This window comes from Erinaceus europaeus, chromosome 15 (assembly GCF_950295315.1).
Source record: "Erinaceus europaeus chromosome 15, mEriEur2.1, whole genome shotgun sequence".
In the NCBI taxonomy this organism is placed as follows: domain Eukaryota; kingdom Metazoa; phylum Chordata; class Mammalia; order Eulipotyphla; family Erinaceidae; genus Erinaceus; species Erinaceus europaeus.
Window position 1 is genome coordinate 68,299,316 of NC_080176.1, and position 13,542 is coordinate 68,312,857.

General features: G+C 39.1%; 1 protein-coding gene across 1 annotated transcript in view; it reads left to right on the forward strand.

Annotated features, from left to right (window-relative positions):
• DCC (DCC netrin 1 receptor) overlaps nt 1-13,542 on the forward strand; it is a 1,300,159-nt gene that overhangs the window by 1,148,335 nt on the left and 138,282 nt on the right. Inside the window, exons 19-20 of the mRNA XM_016186489.2 lie at nt 7,449-7,587; nt 11,899-12,006. Of these exons, the coding sequence (XP_016041975.1) occupies nt 7,449-7,587; nt 11,899-12,006 (247 nt within the window). The remainder of the gene's footprint in view (nt 1-7,448; nt 7,588-11,898; nt 12,007-13,542) is intronic.

Sequence of the window (13,542 nt, forward strand, 5' to 3'; positions counted from 1 at the left end):
TTTTGATGTTTGGTGGACTTTGTTTTGTGGCAGGGTGGACTGTGCCTGTCTTAGGTTCGGGATCAGCCTTCCGTCATACCCGTCATTGGAACACCTGGTCATTTTTACCCAGTAGTACCAGGTGCCCTGTCTTAGGTTGATTGGATAGCGCTAGTTTCTCTTTTACCTGTCATTGGCTAGCCATCCCTCTACATGGTGGACGTTCTGATGGAGGGGGGCAAATCCTCCACAGCAAGTCAATATTCTGCCATGTCCAGCCTATGATAGTGAGTTTGTATAGGTTGCATCTTTATGGCATCAATCTGTTGCCGCAAAAAGGCCATGAGCTTATTAAAAATTATAGGACCATGGTCTGGGAGGTGTCGCAGTGGATAAGACATTAGACTTTCAAGCGTGAGTTCCCAAGTTCAATCCCTGGCAGCATGTGTACCAGAAAGATATCTGGTTCTTTCTCTCACCTCCTCTCTTTCTCAATAAATTAAAATGTTAAAAAAAAAGAATTATAGGACCTATTGTGAGCAGAAGAAGTAAAACAAGCTATGGTCCCACAACTAAGGGTAGACAGGTAAGGAAGGGGGAATGTATTCATTAGTATGAAGAAGTGGGATCATATCTCAAGTCTAAGGGAAACAGTGGATGTGATGTCTAGGGGAACAGCCATTTGTCTTTGGTGGTAGTAAAGGATGTCGTGGCATGGATCATGTTATAAAGAGAAACATCTTAAAATTGTTGGCTGACCAAGGCAGGCCTATGGTGGCAAGACAAGATACACAAGTTAAGTGTACAAGACTATGTGAATGTTGTGAATTCACATAGATTGAATATGGAGGAACCTCTTAAAGTTTAATACCTTACCATATGAACAGATGATTCTTCATATGAAGGCTTGATAGCTGTAATCACTTACTTGTGAAAAAAATAAAACTTGTAACAAGTTAGAGGTTTACTATAATTGACTTTGGACTATAAACAGACGCAGGTTACTTAGAGAGTTAACGCATGTTAGTGACAATGGTTTTAACATTTAGAGTACTCTGAGCAGATGGGTCATACAAAAATTTTTGGTCATTCAACACACTCACTCACAAAACACAACTGGCCAGTCATAACATAAGACATTCAGGGAAGGGGTAGGAGAGAGGGCTCTGTGAGCCAACTTTTGTAGTTTCTGCCATGTCATATTATGGATCCTGGGATGTATCCTGTGGCTAGTCCTCTTGTATTTCTTGTTCTTCAGGGATAACAGTGCCATCATGAGGGTATTGTTGGACATGGAGGGCAGGAACCCAGACAGGTTTAGAGTAATTATGAGGGAAAATGCATGCAAAACATCTTCCCATGGTCAATAGAGGGTCAGGCCCTTTCCAAATTTTATCAAGTGGGTCTTTCCATTTGACCTTAATAGATGGGAGAGTAGATGGTGTTTGCCATTGAAGAATAATAGGAGGTAAGTCCGAGTTATTGTAAATATTAAAGAGATTTAATGTAGTTAAGGCTTTTGCTAGCTGGATATTGGGGGGGGGTACATTCCTCCTTTATCTTTATTTAATTGAGCCTTAAGTGTTTGATGGGCCCTCTCAACAATGCCTTGTCCCTGTGGATTATAGGGAATGCTTGTGGTATGAGTAATATTCCAGAGGGAACAAAAATCTTTAAATTGTTTGCTGGTAAACACAGGTCCATTGTCAGTTTTCAGTTGAAGAGTTATCTCTTCAACTGAACCCATCACAGCAAAACAGGAGAGCATATGGCTTATAAGCTTTTTAGAGCTTTCTCCTGTCTGAGCTGTTGCCCACATAAATTTAGAAAAGGTATCAATTGAGACAAACACATATTTGTGTTTGCCAAAGTTTGGTATGTGGGTGACATCAATTTGCCAAATAGCATTAGCTTTTAAGCCTCGGGGGTTAACACCAAGAGTCTGAACACCAAGGTGTTTTTATGAGACTTGCAAAGGAAGAGCATGTAGCTAGGATATGTTTTAACTGTGGTAAAGGAACATCAGGGAATCGAGCTTGAAGGCCTTTAAGATTAACATGGGTTAGAGAATGGAAATCAGCAGGATCAGAGACAGACACTAGGAGAGCTCCTGTGGAGGCAAGGCAGTCAGCTGCAGCATTCCCCTCGGACAGGGAACCAGGAAGAGGGCAGTGGGAATGAAGGTGCTGGATATATAGTGGTTGGGTTCGAGAAGAGAGCATAGAGGCGATATGAATCATAAGAGGGGAAAGTGGGTTGTCATCAATTTTCACATAGGAACAAGCAAGCCATGGAAGTAAGTTAACAGTATACACACTGTCAGAAAAAACGTTGAAGGATTCTGGTACAGCTTTTAATGCCTGGAAAACAGCATAAAGTTCTTTGTACTGAGGAGAATTCTCACAAAGCTCATTAAAAAGAGGTTTAGGGGGTTGTTTGTCTCGGTAATATATAAGGGCAGTAGCTCCCTTTTTTCCACCATCAGTGAAGACTGTATGAGAAGAAGGAATGGGAATCTCGAGAGAAAAGTTTAGATGCTAGTAGAGGCAAAAGAGGTAAAGAAGCTATCAATTTATTAGAAGGAAAATGGTTATCTATCTGTCCTGGAAATCCCACTAAGCTTATGGCAAAGCAGGAATGATTGCGTATGAGCCACTCTGTATCTGTGAGAGAAAAGGGAAGAATAATTAAATCCGGTTCTTTCCCTAAGACCTGCACAGACCTATTTCTTCCTTGGCGAACCATGAATGCTAATCCATCTATCTCAGTGAGGAGTCTTGGAGCTCTGCCTTCTGGTGTGTGAAGCCACTCAAGAACCCCATGGTTCTGCCACAATGCCCCTACTACTGTGGGGGTGGAGCTAAAGATTAGAAGGTTTACTGGAGAGTAGGGGGAGAATCGAACAAGGTGCATGTCCTGGAGGGCCTGGTTAACCCTTTCCAGTGCCGAGGAGACCTCGGGAGTTAACCTACATTTTGAGGAGGGCTTTTTGTTTCCTTTTAACAGGTTAAACAGTGGTTGGAGGCAGCTAGTAGGCAGATAAAGATACTGCCTAAGCCAATTTAAATTTCCAAGAAAGCTTTGTAAAGAAGCAAGAGTGAGGTTAGAAGGAAAAGTAACACTAGGATTTAAGGGATGTTAAAACCTAGTTAGAGAAATCTTTGAACCTAAAAAAGATATTGGAGAAATTAGCTGTCTCTTCTCAGGAGCCACATTAAGGCTACTTATCTTTAATGCAGGAATGAGAAAATCACGTAGGGCACAGAGATCTGTATCTGATTTTCCCCATATTAATACGTCATCCATGTAATGAAAAACATTAAGGCCCTTATGGATATATGGAAAAAGGTCAGATTTAACAGCCTCTTGACAAATTGTAGGACTATTGGCCATGCCTTGGGGCAGAACCACCCATTCAAATCGGCAGGGCTGGTGTTATTAATAGAAGGAACAGAGAAGGCAAAAATGTTTACAATCTTGCAGATGCAGGGGGATAGAGAAAAAGCAATCTTGTATATCAATAGCTATGATTGGAATTCCTGTGGGAATTGCAGAAGCAAGAGGCAAACCCCTTTGGGGGGAGCTCCAGACCTTCATGGTTTTATTAACCTCACAGAGATCTTGGAGGAGACACCATTTTCCTGAGCGCTTTTTAATCACAAAGACAGGAGTATTCCATGGGCTTCGAGAATGACGAATGTGTCCCAAGGACAACTGCTCTCGGACGAGCTCTTTTAAAATTTCTAGCTTATCCCTAGGTAAAGGCCACTGTTCCACCCAGACAGGCTCATTAGAAAGCCAGTCTAAGCAGGGAGTTTGTATACGAACAGTGGCAGTTAGTATTGGGGGTGCTGGTTAGATCTGGTCTCGCGGGTAACGAGTGTTACGCTCTGCACAGGCATCTGTGGATATCCTAACATCAAGTCATTCTAGAAGATCCCTGCCCAATAGGTTGGTGCTAATATCAGCTACCAATGGCTGGATGTGTCCAGTAGAACGTTCCAGGTCTTCCCACATGAGCGAACCTCGTGTGAGAAAGGATTGGGTCACTCCTCCAACCCCATGTATATGGGGTCCCGGGAGGAGTTCCCAATTTCGGGGAACCTCTGTTTGCCTTAAAATCATCTTTTCTGACTCCGTGTCAATCAAAGATTTAAAAGGATTATTGTCAATCTTTACTGTCATAGTAGGATGACCTTGTTCTAAAACAGGAGTGGTCCACAAAATCTCAGGCCCTGAATTTGTACCATTCAGGGGCGTGCCATCTTTATGAAATTTGGACCTACAATCTCTCTTCCAATGAAACCCTTTACGGCATCTGGGACACACCGTACGTGGCTTCTGGCTCCCTGACTGAAGGCAGGGTTCTCCTCATTGGAGGTGGGGTTGCCCTGACTGGAGGCGGGATTGCCCTGACTAGAGGTGTGGTAGCTCTAACTGGAGGCAGGGTTGCCCTGACTGGAGACGGGGTTGTTCTAACTGGAGGCGTGGTCGCAGCTTATCAGGACATTGGTTACGCCAATGCCCTTGGCGACTGCACTGACAGCAGGCCCCATTTTGATTACTTGGGGTAACTGCATAAACCTGTGTCATAGCGGATGCCCCATAATTGCCTGATGTAAGTTCCTGTGTCGCTAAAATCCAATTATCTGGGTGTAGGTGTTTAAGACTAAGGCATGCCTGACGGAATTGTGGTATCATGCCATCCCAGACAATAGAACGCAGGAGTAGTGAGCGGACATCAGGATTATAAACCTTTCTCTCTAAGGTTTGCCTCACCCTTGAGATGAAGTTCGCTAATGATTCATCAGTGCCTTGGCGAAGAGAGTTAATGGGAACTGAAGAATTTACATTGGTTGGGGTCACCCTTTCCCATGCTTGTGTTGCGCAGATGCATACCTGTTCAAAATAACCAGTTGGAAACTTAGCTTCTGCCTGCTGGTTTCCAGATTCAAACTCTCCTGCTCCAAACAAAGCATCAAAATTCCATTCTACCTGTTTATTACTATTTTCCTGCAATTGTCTAGAGCATTCATCTGGAAGCATGCCTTCCATTGTAGGTAGAGGGGGTCTGGGAGTGCAGCACAAGCCAGGTCTTTGCAGTCCTGGGGGGTGTTAAGGTGCTGGTAAAAACTCCTTAAAATGGACTTGGTCCATGAAGTGTGAATATCGTCCTCCTTCACGGCTTGTCTGAGTTCCCTGAGTTTTGGAGGAGTATAGGTGCCACACCTGAGGGTTTTGTCTATTGGGGACCACATTTACCGGGAAGTTGTGGACTTGGTCTTATGATGCAAGGCAAAGAGTTACAGAAGTAGAAGCTGCCGTAGTGGCCGCAGGGGAAACTGAGCACGTATCTATGGGGACGGAGCTCTTAGGGTGGATTGCAAAAGGTTTAAGGTCTCTAAATGCTGAAAACATATCCTTTAACTCCTGTATCTCAGCCACAAGCTCTCTTAATGATGAGGTATCAGTGGGGGGACGGGTTATGGAAGCCGCAGAAAGAACTGAACACGTGTCTGCAGGGACAGTGGGTGAAGGGGTAATGGAAGCCGCAGAAGGAACTGAACACGTGTCTGTCGCAGAAGGAACCGAACACATGTCTGCAGAAGGAGCCGAACATGTGTCTGCAGGGACAACGGGTGAAGGGTCATAGAAGCTGCAGAAGGAACCGAACATATGTCTGCAGGGACAGAAGTTTGGGTGCTGACTGAAAATCGCTTAGGGCATTTAAGTCGTAAGCACATATCTCAGGTGCTGACTGCAAATCGCTTAGGGCGTTTGGGTCATTAGCACATATCTCTTAACTCTTGTATCTCAGCCTCAAGGTCACTTAACCTTTTGGCAGAGCACCTTGTACATATCTTGTAAGTAGTAAATATAATTATGAGAACCCACGGTGTAGCAAAAATTAAAGCATCTCTGAGATTGAGAGCCTGTCCCAGGAGAGAAGGATATAATGTCTGGGACACCTCCTCATAAAACGGAAAAAATCCCATGGTGAGGGGAAACGCAGGGCCACAGAGTCAGGCAGCTGCCACTTACCTGTGTCTGGGCGGCTTTTCTGGACCTCAGGCCGGACGTGAGTGCGGGACACGTCGGGTGCCGGATGTCGTTTTGCGCCACGGAGAAGAGATAGAGGAAGTCTGGAGCGAAGAGGGAGCACAGATCTTTATTTGTGCTGGCACCTCAGAGTTGGGTGCTAGAGAAGCAGGTTGGGCCATGTGGAGGTAGCAAAAATGACTGCCTCACGCAGTAACCTTTCCTGTGTCTGAACACCAAAGTGAAGCGCTGGCAAGAGAGCTAGGTGCGGAAGAAGAAGGGCTTTTATAGGAGCAGCTTTCGGGAGAATGGGAAGGGGGAGGAGTAACCATAGCACTCCAGGATAGGATAATAACTCTCGTGAGAATGGGAGGGGGGAGGAGTAACCAAAACACTCCAAATATTGCGGGGAAAATAGACAATGCCCTGAGGGCACAACATGGCGGAACAGGCACTCCGAGAATGTCCCAACTCTCACGGGAACTAGCAGTAGCCTGAAGGGGCAACATGGCAGATGTGAATGCATATGCACAATTTCCCAGCATCTGCATATGCACAATTTCCCAGCAGAAAAATACTGGTACCAATGCAATCCTTTAATGACAATCATTTAATAAAAAACACTTAATTTATTTTATCTGTTAAATGTACCTTCCTGATAAACTGCTTTAGTGATCACACTTAAAATGTGTGAGCCAGTAAGATAACTCACTTGAATTGTATGTTGATTTTTTTCCAGATATGAGACATAGATTTGAACCCGATGCCTACCTCATTGAGGAAGTTTCAGTGCTGTGGACTCTTTCACTGAGTCTCTCTCTCTCTATTTGCCTCTCTGTCTGTGTCTAAAAGAAGTATCTCTCACTTCTACACTTAAGAGTGTATTTGATATGAAGTGAGAACAAAGAAAGTAAACCACATGAAATGACATTGATTCAATCCTCTTTTTTCTTAATAGCCGAAAATAATCTGAAATTTGTTTCTAAAACATTTAAAAAATGAATAATTCTAGGCATTAGCTTTGTTATGTAAGTGGGATAATCTTGATATACATAAAGCATATAACATTAAAACTTCTGAGAAAGATATTTAAATTATCAGGAATAGAAGTTAAGTCAATCTCAGTAATCTTTGAAATAAAAGTGATAGAAGGAAGTAGAGTTTCTCTTGCTACTTGGTCATTTCCTTGGTTGGGTAAAGTTATCGACTATTGTTTCAAACAACATCATTTCTTATTTTGTTGTTCATATTTTGGATGGATAATCAGCAAGTACAAAGTGATTTATAAGTAAGTTCAATGCTGTGCCTTTACTCTGGCTATTTGGAAATAGAGTACTTACTTATTTTGCATCCTTTTTTTTTGCATCACTTGATTGATCAAGCGGACAGAGATAATTTCTTTTCTCTTTGTTTATTTCCCACTCTTATAGTCAGAAGACACAACATCTCTGAGTTACACAGCTACAGGTCTCAAGCCAAACACAATGTATGAGTTCTCAGTCATGGTAACGAAAAACAGAAGATCAAGCACATGGAGCATGACTGCACATGCTACCACATACGAAGCAGGTAAACTAGAAAGGGCTAGCTTCATGGTTTCTAATCTGGGTACTTGGTTCTAGGTTCTGTAGAAATTAGAGCGGATTTTCAGTATGATGTCTAAACTATGCTTTGTCCTCTATTAAGTAGGTCAAAACACCTTTATATCAAATACTATAGTTATAATTATCTGTCATCTGTGAAAGAAGGACATGAAGCCCCCCCAGTGGGTTAATTGTTATGATTTCCATGTGAAATAAGTAAAGATCCTGTTCTTTATTATTTTTTTTCCTTAAAAGAAGTTAAATTTAAACCAGGAAGACATATGACCTCCCCTGAGTGAAAGAGAACTAGTAATTTCCTCCTAAAACAAGCATATTCATTCCTTTTATAAACATAAAATGCATAGCAAATCTGACTTGATAAATGCACCTTCTTGACTTCTTATCAGCTGCCTTGCCTTGTAGGGTTACCAATGGTGAGACCCATTGCTGACAAAAAGATATTAACTTTTAGAAATGTGGTTAGGAGGAAGGGTGATTGTCAAAACAGATAATGATTTGGACCAAAGGTGTAAATAGCATAAGGATGAGATCCCTGGGTGATGATGGAAAGCAAGAAGTAATTCACAAGTGTCTGCAGATTTTATAACTGTGAGAAGGAAATGAAGTGAATGAAATAACTCTCAGGGTTACTTCTAATTCTGCAACAACATGAAGATCTTATAGGGCTACATTACTACATTACTTGTGCTGAGATTCCTTTAGTAAAGACAAGGTAACTGACACATTTTTAAAATAAAACATTTTGTTGTAGCTAGGTGATTAACCCTTGAATTTATTTAAGTAAAATTAAAATAACTTGGCTGGGAAAATAGCTCACTTGGATAGTATGCTGCTCTGCCATGTATGTACATCATAGATTCAAGTCTAGGCTCTCCTGCACTGTAGGAAGCTTCAGCACTGAGGTTCTTTCCCTCTCTGTGTGCCTCATTCTTTCTATATGAAGAAATAAAAATAAAAGTAATAATAGTAATAATAATATAACTGAAATAATCTTGTTCTAGAATAAAAAAAAAGATAAAACAGAAACCAGTCCTTATGCGTTAAAGACTAGTTGGGCTGTCCTGTCACGGTGCTAGATGACAGACATTAGATTCCATGTATTTTCCTTCCTTGTATTAATGTCATTTTCTCTGAAGATAGAATTACAGAGCTATAGTAAGGGTGGGGTGAAAATATGAATTTACCAGTCCATACTGATATCAAGCTCATACAACACAGAAGAGAGTTTGTTCCTCAATGAGAAAGACAAGTACTGTTCTAAATGATGGAAAAAGGAGTGGGATTTAGGACAGTCAACACATATGACCAGTGATATTTTCATGGCTGGAAATCTTCTAAATTTTGCAAGTTTCCTTTCATGTAAACCAAAGAAAGTTAAGCCTAGGAAAATCTACTTAAGAACCAAACAAACTTGTCGGATGATATAAATTATGTCTTAAATTATGTTCATTTGTAATTGTCAGGTTCCAAGTCAGAAACTTGTATGAAAGATGTAGAGAACAGAGTCTATATCCTTCAATGGATTATCATCTATTATAGAAAAAAAATTAAAAGTATCCTACAGAAACAGCCTGAGTAGTACTGGTAACAACTGAGAATTCTGGTCAACTGAAACCATAGAAGTCATAGTAAATAAATCAAAGTATAAATTCTTGAGCTATAGCTTTCATACTCATTTAGGTACCAATTCCAGTGCTTTCCAAAAAAAAAAAAATAGGGAAGCAATATGTATGAAAATACACAAGGAAATATCAGAATAATGGTTTCCAGAAACACAAATGACTCAGGATATCTGAGACAACTTCACAGGTCAAGGGAAAGCAAGGCTATAAAAAAAAAGAATATGAATCCTGGAGAACCTGATATCCACTACTTATCATTAACTCTTTACAGTTAGTTCAAAGAGGATGATCTGTTAAGAATTTCTGAAAGAGCATTCCAGGCAGAGCCCATGAGTTTGGAAAAGAGCAGTCCGGAAATATTTTGTTGGGAGTGATCATTGATATTTTTAGAGTCACACTATTTCCAAATGTTAAGGAATGTTACGGTATATATAAATAGTAGTCTGTGCTTTTGAATTATTGATTCTATAACCCAAGTCTATGTTCACCAATATTTTTGACTTGAGAAAAAAATAACTTGCACAGCATCTGAAATATATTATTTGTTAAATATTTTAAATGATTTTTTCAATGCATTATTTTCCTAGCTAAAACTGAAGCATCATTACATTTTTAGTACCATAAAAAAATTCAAGGGAACCATTTAATAATTGTAATTTGATTGACTTCTTAAAAAAAATGTCGATATGAATTTGATCACACTTTAAAAAAGATAATTCTGATTAGTTTTAAAAGATACATAGCTCTAATCACTTCCATTACTGTATTAAATTTTTATTATATTTGATATAATACTCTAAGTTAAGTTATAGGTATATATTACATTCCTATTTGTGGATTAGAAATTATACTAAGTAGGCTCTTTATGTGAACAGATTTTTGGGATAGCATTGCTTTCTTGGTATTCTAATATAAAAAACCTTTTCTTAAATTAATGTTCTTGACTCCTCTGGGCAAATGACCTCACCAGTGTGTCCTGAAACTCCATCTCTCCAGTGCCCTGCCCCACTAGGGAGAGATAGGAATAGGCTGGGAGTATGGATTGGCATGTCAATGCCCATGCTTAGTGGAGAAGCAATTACAGAAGCCAGACCTTCCACCTTCTGCATCCCATAATGATCCTGGGTCCATACTCACAGAGAGATAAAGAATAGAAAAGCTTCCAGTGGAGGGGATGGGGTCTGGTGGTAGGAAATATGTGGAGTTTTACCCCTCTTATCCTATGGTGTTGTTGATATTTTCTCATTTTTATTTTATAGATTAAATTAATGTTCTTGGTCTTAGTCTATTTAACAATATACATATAAACTATATGTACATGTAAACTATGATTATATAGATATAGGTTACATGTTTTGTTAGTTGTATTGTTGTCCAAATTATAAACTATTTAATGAACTCAGTTGTATTATTGAAATTAAGTTGGTTGGATTTTTATTATTTAACAATTTGTATTATATATATATATATATATATGATAACCAGGAGGAACTAAATTATATTAATTACTATCTTCAACTAAAGGTAAAACAATATTTTTATAAACTTTTTATAGGGGGGATTGTTGGTTTGCAATTGACTAAATACAGTTGTTAATATGTGTGTAACATTTCTCAGTTTTCTGCATAACACTTTAACCCCCCTTCTAGGTCCTCCTCCACCATCATGCCCAGGATCTGAATCCCCCCTCCCAAGATCCCTTTCTTTTGGTGCAATACACCAAATTCAGTCCAAGTTCTCTTGCAAAACAAGAGAGAGAATAGATTACCAGGACAAACATACTAAATGAAATATGGGTAATGCTTGCCAACAGCAGTACGAATTAAATTAACTAATTTATTTATATTTTCCACCAGAATTATTGCTGGGATTTCAGAAACCACTATTTCCAGGAGTCATTTTTTTTCTTTTTCTTTCCTTTTTTGATAGAGGTGAGAACCTGAGAAATAAAGAGGAGGAAGTGAAAGGAAGAGAGGTGGGGCATTTACAGCACTGCTCCAGTTCTTATGCTTTTGAAGCTTCCCCCTGTAGATGGGCATTGGGGGCTTGAACCAAGGCCCTCTTGCATAATGGGTGGCCCTGTTATATACATTTTAAACGAAGGCCTTCTCATTGGTAAGACTTTCTAGAGTTTTAGAGAGCTTCCACTTTCTGATACAAAGAAGGAAACATTCTTACAAGTGGGCATGCCCCATATAAATATAAATGTCCTGTAAAAGAATGACTTCTACAAAGTTTTAAGAGGTTTTTTTTCTTGTTTTTTTTTTTCTTAGTCAACTCAAAACAATCTTCATGCCAGAGAGGCATTTTTTGCTTCCTTTCACATACATTTCTTTGAGCTTAAGATACTTTTGACATTTTTAATGTAGCACCCAGTTGAAATTATCAGTTATGTTTTACCCTTTTATAGTCATGCATACTCTATTATTTCTATAGTCACACCTTTAAAATCTATCTATCTTCCTTAGGAATGCATTACTTTCTGTATTTGGTTTTTGCATATATACTTCAAATACTTGAAATAAATTATAAATGAGAAAATAAGCATGACATCCTGATAGACTCTGAGTGCCAACCTCATGATTAGAAGACCCATAAATGTCTGTTTTCTTTCACATCCTTTGACAAGGTCTTGTCTCTGTTTCATCTTGCAGCCCCGACCTCTGCTCCCAAAGATCTGACAGTCATTACTCGAGAAGGGAAACCTCGGGCTGTCATTGTGAGCTGGCAACCACCCTTGGAAGCCAATGGGAAAATTACTGGTAAGGACCTCAGCATTAGCTTTCACCTTGCTCTATTTGGCCTATGATTGCTTATCTCACGAACAGCTTATACCTTTTGTGTTTTAGTTTTCTGTCCCAGCATCTCAGTTGACTTCTTGACCCTTTCTGATTGTCTCTCCTCACCCCCAACTAAGCACGGGGAGTCTCCTCGTGGTGCTCACAGACACTTGCTTTGTGCCGCTGTAAGGAAGATGTGTATCTCAATTAGTATGGAGCTTTTATTTTTCTCTCTACAGAGCACTAGGACAACCTTCTAACAGAATTCTGCAGAGCATAAATGACTAAAAAGAAGCCAGCTGTTTGACAATTATAAAATACAAAGTACATACCATCTATATGCTTTTGTATGGCATATTTGAAGGAGGGTTGTGTGCGGGGAGTTTATTTCTTTTTGCTTTGTGCTTCTTACTTAAATCCCAAGGTTCAGGAAACACTTAATACTGACTGACAGAAATTGAACTTAATGAATATTTCACAGTGACAGATTTTATTTTGCCAAATATTGCTGATAACATCAATGCCTAATTAAAACATCCATTAGAAGCCTGTAATGTTAATTTAGTATGAAAAATATAATGGAGTTCTATCAGGGATTTTGCATTTAAATGATCACTTTAGGCTTTTAATAGATGTCTCCATAGCATATAATTATTATGAAAAATATTGTATAACTCAAAATGTGCACATTATAGTCTAATTAACTTGAACCATTGGGTTAGGCAATGTGAGAGTCACTCCTTTTTCTTCTTTTTTTTTTTTTGCATACAAGAGGTGGCTGCCACTATTATAAATTAACAAAGTAATTCAGTCTCTCTGATAAAAAGATAAGGAGGGAAATTACAGTTCAGATGGCACACTTAATTTATGTTGAGTTACTTTCTGAATTTTACAAAATGAAAAGAGAATATGGAAATTCCAAATGCAATTCAAATTTGTTAAAGACTTTTTTCTCTGTGAAACTGCTCTTAGTGAACTAGCATGCAGAATTTTCACTTGTGCTGACAAATACAGACAAAAAGTGGACATAAAATTCCCTCCTACCCCAAATCTTATATACTCAGTTATTACTATGCCAGATATTACAACAGAGGCTGGATCATTCTAGTTCTGATCCCCAACACACACACACACACACACACACACACACACACACACACACACACACACACACACACACACACTATTCTATGGTCTACTTTCATGGTGTCTGTTAGTACTTCTGTAGATTTTGATTTGCTTGTATAATGACCATTATATTTTCATAAACAGTTATTTATAAGCATGAACCAAATAAATAGATAATAGATTTACAGAGTAAAAACAAGTTGTGATTGGAAAATATGTTTTGATAAAGGATGAAGTCATATACTACCTAGTTCTTTAAGTAAATCTCATCAAATGGTAATTTTAAACAATACAATATAGTTTAGTCTCTGAAAGGAAGCTTAGTCTTACTTTTCAAGAAAAAATTAAGAAAAACAGTTATTCTTGGTAATAAAATCCTGTGCCAAAAAT